The 9,457-nt window shown below is 37.3% G+C and overlaps 1 protein-coding gene across 1 annotated transcript; it reads right to left on the reverse strand.

Moving 5' to 3' along the window:
• Positions 1-1,021: 1,021 nt before the first annotated feature.
• LOC127657512 (60S ribosomal protein L18-like) lies at positions 1,022-9,190 on the reverse strand. The gene is made up of 6 exons (XM_052146331.1): positions 9,035-9,190; positions 8,818-8,925; positions 7,635-7,733; positions 1,960-2,083; positions 1,260-1,329; positions 1,022-1,162 (listed from the first exon to the last, which is right to left on the reverse strand). Exons 1-6 carry the CDS (start codon positions 9,173-9,175, stop codon positions 1,087-1,089), a joined length of 618 nt encoding a protein of 205 aa, XP_052002291.1. The 5' UTR covers positions 9,176-9,190; the 3' UTR covers positions 1,022-1,086.
• Positions 9,191-9,457: the final 267 nt, after the last annotated feature.

Consider the following 9,457-nt stretch of genomic DNA (forward strand, 5'->3'; position numbering starts at 1 on the left):
TCTAAAATGTCCCGGTAGACGGCTGCATTGACTCTGGACTTAAAAAAGCACAGTGGACCAACACCAGCCAATGACATGGCTCCCCAAACCAACACAGACTGTGGAAACTTCACACTGGACTTCAAGCATCTTGGATTGTGTGCCTCTCCATTCTTCCTCCAGACTCTGGGACCTTGGTTTCCAAATGAGATGCAAAATTTGCTCTCATCAGAAAAGAGGACTTTGGACCACTGAGCAACAGACCAGTTCTTTTTTCTTTAGCCCAGGTAAGGCGTTTGACATTTGAAGCCCATGTCCAGGACCCGTCTGTGTGTGGTGGCTCTTGATGCAGTAACTCCAGCCTCAGTCCACTCCTTGTGAAGCTCCCCACACATTTGAATGGCCTTTTCCTGACAATCCTCTCCAGGCTACGGTCATCCCTGCTGCTTGTGCACCTTTTTCTTCCACACTTTTCCCTTCCACTTAACTTTCTATTAATGTGCTTTGATACAGCACTTTGAGAACATACAACTTCTTTTGCAATTACCTTTTGAGGCTTTCCCTCCTTGTGGAGGGTGTCAATGATGGTTTTCTGCACAACTGTCAGGTCAGCAGTCTTCCCCATGATTGTGAATTCAACTGAACCAGACTGAGAGACCATTTAAAGGCTCAGGAACCCTTTGCAGGTGTTTAGCTGATTAGAGTGTGACACTTTGAGCCTACAATACTGAACCTTTTCACAATATTCTAATTTTCTGAGATTCTGAATTTGGGGTTTTCATAAGCTGTAAGCCATAATCATCAAAATTATATCAAATAAAGGCTTGAAATATCTTACTTTGCTTGTAATGAGTCTATATAATATATTAGTTTCACCTTTTAAGTTGAATTACTGAAATTAATGAACTTTTGCACGATATTCTAATTTTCGAGTTTCACCTGTAAGTACTTCCAAATACTACTAAAGTAGTATAGACAAATGAGAAAAGGTATATTCCCCTGGACAAAGCATGCATTCAGATCAAGAAAAAGTGACAAGAGATGAATTAGAATATTATCCCATCTTTATTTGCATTACAATATTGAATACAAAACAAAGACAGCTGTCTAGTTCTTGTAGCCTCGGCTGGCTCTGCGACCACGGGCACGCTCGAACTTCCTGCCTTTGGAACGCACATAGGGCCTGAGGAGGAAAGAGATGATTGAGTTAAACTGTAAAACATCAAAACATTTTTATCCAAGAGCTTGGCTTAAATTAAAAGTGCATGATGATGTCTTACTTGGTGTGGCTGTGGGGTGTTCCAGGAGCTTTACCGAAATGCCTGTACACCTCTCTGGCCTTACGGGGTCCTGCATACAAACAGAACAATGGGATTAATAACCTTTAGCCAAGTTAATCTTAAAACTTAAAATCTAAATATGACCATGTATCACTCAAGTTACAGGAAGTTTTTTTACCAGTGGCCCTGAACTTGTATAATTCTCCTATTGCAGGCAGAATAGCTGGTCATATATTTGCTTTTATTACACACATTCTTGAGCAATAACATAAGTGTAATACATAACTTTATTCTTTTTGGTTTTTATTATATTGGTTTATATGCATTTATTATCACTTATTTGCAGGAGTTACTATGTTTGTGTTTACGTATTTAATGTGAGTGACGCCTTGCGCAGAAAATTCCCTAAGGAATAATAAAAAAAACATTTTGTAACCTTTCCTTAACAATTAAGCAAATCATTTACGTTCAATTTTATAGTTGAAAGATAACTGCTGTAAAATCAAGTTTAAATGTTTGTTGGTTGTTTTGTGAACACGTGAGACTGTTTGCACGTGCCATGTATTTATATTAAGATAATTATCTGAAGAATAATCATTTGTATAGATCATAATATAACTCAACGATTTAAAACGTTTTCAGATATTTTCATGCTATCACTTAACCTGCTACCGCCTCTTTTTCGTGCATAAATGCTCACCTGACAACAGAACTGTGCCCTGTCCTCTAGGGGCTGTAAGGGCTAGCTGGTCAAAGGTCATGATCTGTCCACCGGCTTTCAAGATCCTGCAGCGAGCACCAGCGGTCACCTTCAGGGCACACACCTGTGAGAGTGAAGCGTGTTTATTTACACAAAAGAAATCAACTACAAAAATGTTTTGTACAAGTCTAAGTATTCCCATTAAACATTCCTAGCCTTGCATCAACATCATGGTTGAATTATTACTGCAAATGGACAATTTTATAACCACTGTACATCAGTCATTTACATAGTAAACTGCATAAAATTATTTTTTTTTTCATCTTTTGCTGCATCTTTAACTTATTAACTCTAATCTTTATGCTCTCACATAATACTGACAAGCACAAACCACAACCACAAAAAGCAGAGAGACAAAAAGAATTAACAAGAAGCGGGCAGAGTTCTGGGACCATTGTTCGTTTCCTACACCAATCAGAGAACAGCTTCCACAACTAGTGTAGACACTCCTGGAGGAGGGTGCTCTAGAGTTCAAGTATGCATTTTGCACCTCTTGGTCACTCTTTTTACTAATTAACAGAATTAACGCAAAAACGTGACAGAATCCAGATTCAATTTTGAAATAAAAATTAGAGCAATGTAAAGTGTGAAAATTAAACAATTTTAAATTATCAGGAGAATAACGATTGCTCTTTTTGACCATAAGACAAAAAATAAGGTTCAATATGTGCAGCTCTTGACAGCAACATTTTTACACAAATAATGCCAGAATAAGATGCAACACGGATGAAACGGGCTAAAATTGTTACAATGATGCATTTCCCCCCCTTGTTTTGATTCAATTTCACAAGGCATTATTTCATAAATAACCAATATGGTGTCAATAAAAGTCACATGTGGGCATGCTTTCCCCTCATTGGTCACAATGACTATGCTTAAATTAGGGTATGCTTACAATTCTGATTCACAAGCTCTTGATTAGATTTTTAGTTTTAGTATTCTAGAGTTTTAGTTATAATGCCCTTTTTGCTTACCGGTACATATGAAATAAATTATCTCCCAGCTAATGCTGTTAATTACACATGGGACCTACTACATTAGGAAAATATTATTTTGACTAATTCAATGACATTTTTTTTTTTTATAATTTTTGTTTAAAAATAAATAAATAAAAGTATTCAATCAATAAATTTGATTATATTTCATATGTTTTTTTGTTTGTTACATATTTATTGTTTAATTGCATAATTTGTACTATTTACAAGCATTTACATTGATTTGTCAAACACTCTTTAAAAACGCATTTCTGTAAAGTGTCTGTATATGAGTGCATGTTAACGAGACCTGAACGGCTTTATCTCATCTGTGCTATCTATACACGATTAGAATTAAATGTTTTTTTTTTTTTGATCAACTGACTGTAAAGAACAGGAAGGGTATTAAAAGAGACAGTATTCAATGACAAATGGGTTGCGTGGATCTCGTCTTTGGACGCACATTACACGGAACAACATTTACAATCGCTGTGAAAGGATCTCACTGCTGAACATTTCTCAACTAAACACAATTACTGACGAGTGAAATCTAAACATTAACCAGCCAGTTGCCAAGCATATACATTTGTCACAGTGCTAAATTTGGTTGCAAATGCTTGTTTCCTCTCATGGTAGTAGAGGGTTGCACAGATTGCAAATGATCGATCTTGGGATTTAAAAGAATCAATACCAAGATTGTCCAAATGAAAATTGCATTCAACCAGAAAATCTATACATTTACCCACCCCTAATATACATGCACATAAGAAAAGTAATTCCAGGGCTTTCGCAGAAAGCTGCGTTCTGAAACACCATGTAACAAAGAATGCTAATTTCCTTACACCGCTTAAGTGGTTTAACACAGTTTTCTCTCAGAGAAGGTGGCTTAATGGGGCTATGTAAACACATTAGCCATGTTCTGATCAGTGCACGTGGGTGGAACAGAACGGATACAAACATCATAGCATCATGGAGCCCAACAACATGTTAACACAGCAGAAAGAATTCAATATTTTTGGAGTACAGAGGGAAACATTTTTTACTTATTTTTTTAAACCACATACACCAACATCTACACCCATTTATACACACCAATGTAAAATATTGTCTCATGTTCACCTATAGACCTTATTCAAGCTAGCTCCATCTTTGAATTTTAATGGGAATGACAACAAGTCTGTGAGGGATAGACTTACCATCTCTTCAATGGGCTGTAATGCAGTTTAAGTGCTTTTGAATTTTTCCGCTGACAAAACATTGATCAAATATCTTTTCAAGAACATTCAGTATACAAAGAACTCTAAACAACGCGAGTTATGGAAAATCAGATGTGAACTAGGAGCTTTTATACAGTTTGTGCCATTGAAGAGATGGTAAGTCTATCCCTCATAGCCTCTATGTTATTCCAATTTAAAATGAAAGTAGCTTTAACTGCCAAAGATGGCACTAGAGTTAAAAAGGTCTATATGCGCTCATACTTTTGGGGTATCAACTATTGCAGTGCAATTAGGCTGAAGGTTGCGATAGAATGTGAAGGAAACAAACACAGTAACAACTCTGGAATATCTAGAAATTAAGTGAAGCAACTTTTATTAAAAAGTCTTCCTCAGATGCCATGTTTGTTATTTACACAAGCATTGGAGGAAAATTACTTTGCTGTGAAGAAAGCTGCTTACTGACCAAACCAATACATATAGCAACACAGAATGTAAACAGGAATACAGTTTTCTTATAATAACCTTCTTTCTCGCAATAAGCCGCTTTTTGGTGTCCATGTAAACATAGTCAATGTTTGTGTGCTGTTAAAATAATATACCTGTAAAGATTTGTCAACCATTGCAAAATTTTGAGTACTGTTTGTCACAGTTAGGCAAAAATTCACTGTACCGCAGGTTCCAGTCAGGGGTTGCCTGGCGAATAAACGATTTCTGTTATTCAGATAGAAGTGAGTAGTAAAATTATGACACGGCTATTTTTATCTGTCAATAATTGCTTTTGCATTAAACTGCCTTTTCTCGCAGTCACAGAGCTCTGCCTTTCTCACGTGCGCGATATTTAGATTTTTTTATGTTTACTGGACTTTGCATGACATTAATTGATAAAACAATTTATGGCATTATATTTGAAGACATCCTCACTATGCAACATTTTTCACCAGTACCTAAAACCTGCCACAGGTGCTGCTGAAACTGTTCTACTCAGCAGTCATTGAGTCGGTCCTCTGTACTTCAATAACTGTCTGGTTTGGTGCAGCTACGAAAACAGACATCATAAGACTACAGAGGGCAGTTTGGACTGCTGAGCAGATTATTGGTTGCCCCCTGCCCCCCCTTCAAGAACTATACACTTCCAGAGTGAGGAAAAAGGCTGTAAAAAATCACTCTGGACCCCATTCACCCTGCCCACTTCCTTTTTGAACTGTTGCCTTCTGGCCGACACTTCAGAGCTCTGAGCACCAGAACAGTCAGACACAGGAACAGTTTTTTCCCTCAGGCTATCCATCACATGAACAGTTAAATTGCCCCATTGAGCAATAATTATGTGCAATATGCAGTTAAGTCTATTTACAGGTGAAACTCGAAAAATTAGAATATCGTGCAAAAGTTCATTAATTTCAGTAATTCAACTTAAAAGGTGAAACTAATATATTATATAGACTCATTACAAGCAAAGTAAGATATTTCAAGCCTTTATTTGATATAATTTTGATGATTATGGCTTACAGCTTATGAAAACCCCAAATTCAGAATCTCAGAAAATTAGAATATTGCATGAAATCAATAAAAAAAAAAAGGATTTTAAATACAGAAATGTCGGCCCTCTGAAAAGTATAATCATGCATATGTACTCAGTACTTGGTTTGGGCCCCTTTTGCATTAATTACTGCCTCAATGCGGCGTGGCATGGATGCTATCAGCCTGTGGCACTGCTGAGATGTTATGGAAGACCAAGATGCTTCAATAGCGGCCTTCAGCTCTTCTGCATTGTTTGGTCTCATGTCTCTCATCTTTCTCTTGGCAATGCCCCATAGATTCTCTATGGGGTTCAGGTCAGGCGAGTTTGCTGGCCAATCAAGCACAGTAATACCATGGTCATTGAACCAGGTTTTGGTACTTTTGGAAGTGTGGGCAGGTGCCAAGTCCTGCTGGAAAATGAAGTCAGCATCTCCATAAAGCTTGTCTGCTGAAGGAAGCATGAAGTGCTCTAAAATGTCCCGGTAGACGGCTGCGTTGACTCTGGACTTAATAAAGCACAGTGGACCAACACCAGCCGATGACATGGCTCCCCAAACCAACACAGACTGTGGAAACTTCACACTGGACTTAAAGCATCTTGGATTGTGTGCCTCTCCATTCTTCCTCCAGACTCTGGGACCTTGGTTTCCAAATGAGATGCAAAATTTGCTCTCATCAGAAATGAGGACTTTGGACCACTGAGCAACAGACCTGTTCTTATTTCTTTAACCCAGGTAAGACGTTTGACATTTGAAGCCCATGTCCAGGACCCGTCTGTGTGTGGTGGCTCTTGATGCAGTAACTCCAGCCTCAGTCCACTCCTTGTGAAGCTCCCCCACACATTTGAATGGCCTTTTCCTGACAATCCTCTCCAGGCTACGGTCATCCCTGCTGCTTGTGCACCTTTTTCTTCCACACTTTTCCCTTCCACTTAACTTTCTATTAATGTGCTTTGATACAGCACTTTGAGAACATACAACTTCTTTTGCAATTACCTTTTGAGGCTTTCCCTCCTTGTGGAGGGTGTCAATGATGGTTTTCTGCACAACTGTCAGGTCAGCAGTCTTCCCCATGATTGTGAATTCAACTGAACCAGACTGAGAGACCATTTAAAGGCTCAGGAACCCTTTGCAGGTGTTTAGCTGATTAGAGTGTGACACTTTGAGCCTACAATACTGAACCTTTTCACAATATTCTAATTTTCTGAGATTCTGAATTTGGGGTTTTCATAAGCTGTAAGCCATAATCATCAAAATTATATCAAATAAAGGCTTGAAATATCTTACTTTGCTTGTAATGAGTCTATATAATATATTAGTTTCACCTTTTAAGTTGAATTACTGAAATTAATGAACTTTTGCACGATATTCTAATTTTTCGAGTTTCACCTGTATATTATCCAACATATCCACTTCTGCCATTACTTATATTGCTCTGTACATAATATACTGTATTTTGTTCTTTATATAACGGATTTGTATTAGATTTGCACTGTGTGTATGTGGGTATGTATGTAGGTGTGTGTCTGAGTGTATGTACGTATATGTATAATTATTTATTTTTATTTTTTATTATCTATGTCTTGCTGCTCTTTTTGTATTGTTATGCACTGGAAGCTCCTGTCAACAAGACAAATTCCATGTATGTGTAAATATACTTGGCAATAAAGCTGATTCTGATCAATAGACAATGTGAAGATGATGTGAATCTGTTATTACCCTCTACATTTCACTGTATTTTTAATTTATTTAGTCTGGTTCTTTTAAAGATTACTTAAGTGTGAACACACTTTCTTGAACAGTATTTCTAGCAGTAGAGAATTTCTGCCAAAACATTTTGCCAAAAGTCATCCAGCCCAAGTTCCAACTATGCACGAGCATTGAACACTTTCAACATTTGTCCTTACCTTCAGTTTAGGAACATCCTGAATCCTGATGTCATCAGTAATGTTTCCCACAACAACAGCGATCTGGTTGTCACGGCCTGGAAGTTTCATCTTACGAATCTGCAGAGCCAATACAAATAAAACTTTGCATGAGACCTCAAGAAAGAGAAATGGTAAAAAAAGCAGGTTTGTACTTTCTGAAATGTCAAGGCTTAACAATAGCTGAATTACTTGATATACTAATTATATATATATATATATATATATAGAGAGAGAGAGAGAGAGAGAGATGCACATTTTATTTTATATTGTATAGTGTATATTGTTATTATAGTTTTTATTTGAATCATTACTTGGCACCTTATTTTAATTCTCTCTCATTATTATTTGTCTTGTCATTATCCGATTCATGTATTAATGCTTTGGCAATATTGTATGGAAACACAATCATGCTAATAAAGTACTTTTAAATAGAGAGAGAGAGAATCTTCTGCTCTATTTTCTAATTATTGGACTATGTATGCACATAGATGTCTTTGGCTGTCTCGTATCTGGTCATGATCATTGCATTTTAAAGACATAGAGTCTAGTAGAAAATAAAGTTACCGTTTACAAACAAATGCTTGATGACAGCACTTCCAGATTTTTTTTAGCACCCCAGAAAACAGCTTTCGATGCGCACTTCATTCCAATTTTGCTAAAACAAATAACCTAAGTGTTGTTCGTGGGGCTAAAACACACCATTTCCAAGAGATTACGAGTGATTTGTGCTTCTTTAAATTTTTCAGAACAAACTCAGATAATGCTAAAGCATTTTGTATTTCTAGTATCTAGTACCCATTACATCTACTCTATTAAGTCCCATTTGCCCTGCAGCTGGCGTTGGTAGATTTCAATGTTTTACTCAGAAATCGCACAAACGTCTGTTTTTAATTTCCAAAGTGCAATCGCTGTGACAGATATGAGGACAATATGATTTAAGATGATGATCTTAGGTGAATAATACCACCATGTAAGATCTAGCGGAACAAATCGGATCCCTTATAACAGAATTTACATACAGGTCATATGGCATGATTAAATGCCTTGTTTTAAACAAAACGCAATTATTAAATTGACAGCCCTTCTCAACATATAAAGAAACAGAGACGGGTCCAATATAAGCAAGAGATGTGTGCAAAAACATGTTGGGATGCAGACTCACCAGACGGGACAGGGCCAGAGGTGGGCGGTTGGTCTTGCTCATAAAGAGTCTCCGCAGGATGACCTTGTTGAAGGGAGCATCAGAACGACGAGCCAGGAATCTGTACAACTACATCCACATGCACAAATACTGCATTAATATCACACAACAGAAGTCAAGGAATGGAGGGACAAAACTTGTAGAAGTGAATACTGGTGGTTTTCATTATGGTCCTTACCTTGACCAGGAGCCTCAAGTAAATATCCTGACTTTTGGGCTGCTTCCTGTGAACCTTGCGATCCTTGTTGTGTCTGATGTCAACTCCCTGTAAGATCACGCAAAGAAAATATTCATCAATACACCCCACTAAAAGTGTCATTACAAGCCAGAGAATGAATCAAGTGTCATGACCACGTTTACATATGTTTGGACAGCAATGGTTCCAATACACAATGTGAAGGGAAACCATATTCTTTAAAACCATCTATATTTATAATTTCAGGCTGTAACTCGTGGCTTCTTACAGCTAGAACTACTGCAGCTAGCTTAGCCAACACGAGTCTACTGGAAGACTTGTACTTCTGCCCAGACGCCTAAATAAAACTGATATCCATTTGTATCTATACTTTGATATACAAAAACGAATGAAAATACATAAGTT

This window comes from Xyrauchen texanus, chromosome 17 (genome assembly GCF_025860055.1).
Source record: "Xyrauchen texanus isolate HMW12.3.18 chromosome 17, RBS_HiC_50CHRs, whole genome shotgun sequence".
Taxonomy (NCBI): Eukaryota; Metazoa; Chordata; class Actinopteri; order Cypriniformes; family Catostomidae; genus Xyrauchen; species Xyrauchen texanus.

Bases quoted from the DNA above. Each gene is read 5' to 3' on its own strand.
- LOC127657512 (XM_052146331.1), bottom strand. From the start codon at position 9,175: ATGACACTTTTAGTGGGGTGTATTGATGAATATTTTCTTTGCGTGATC. The intron at 1,330-1,959 runs GTGAGCATTTAT...GTTTGTATGCAG, and splicing joins GGGCACAGTTCTGTTGTCAG to GACCCCGTAAGGCCAGAGAG. The intron at 1,163-1,259 runs GTAAGACATCAT...TTTCCTCCTCAG, and splicing joins ACACCCCACAGCCACACCAA to GCCCTATGTGCGTTCCAAAG.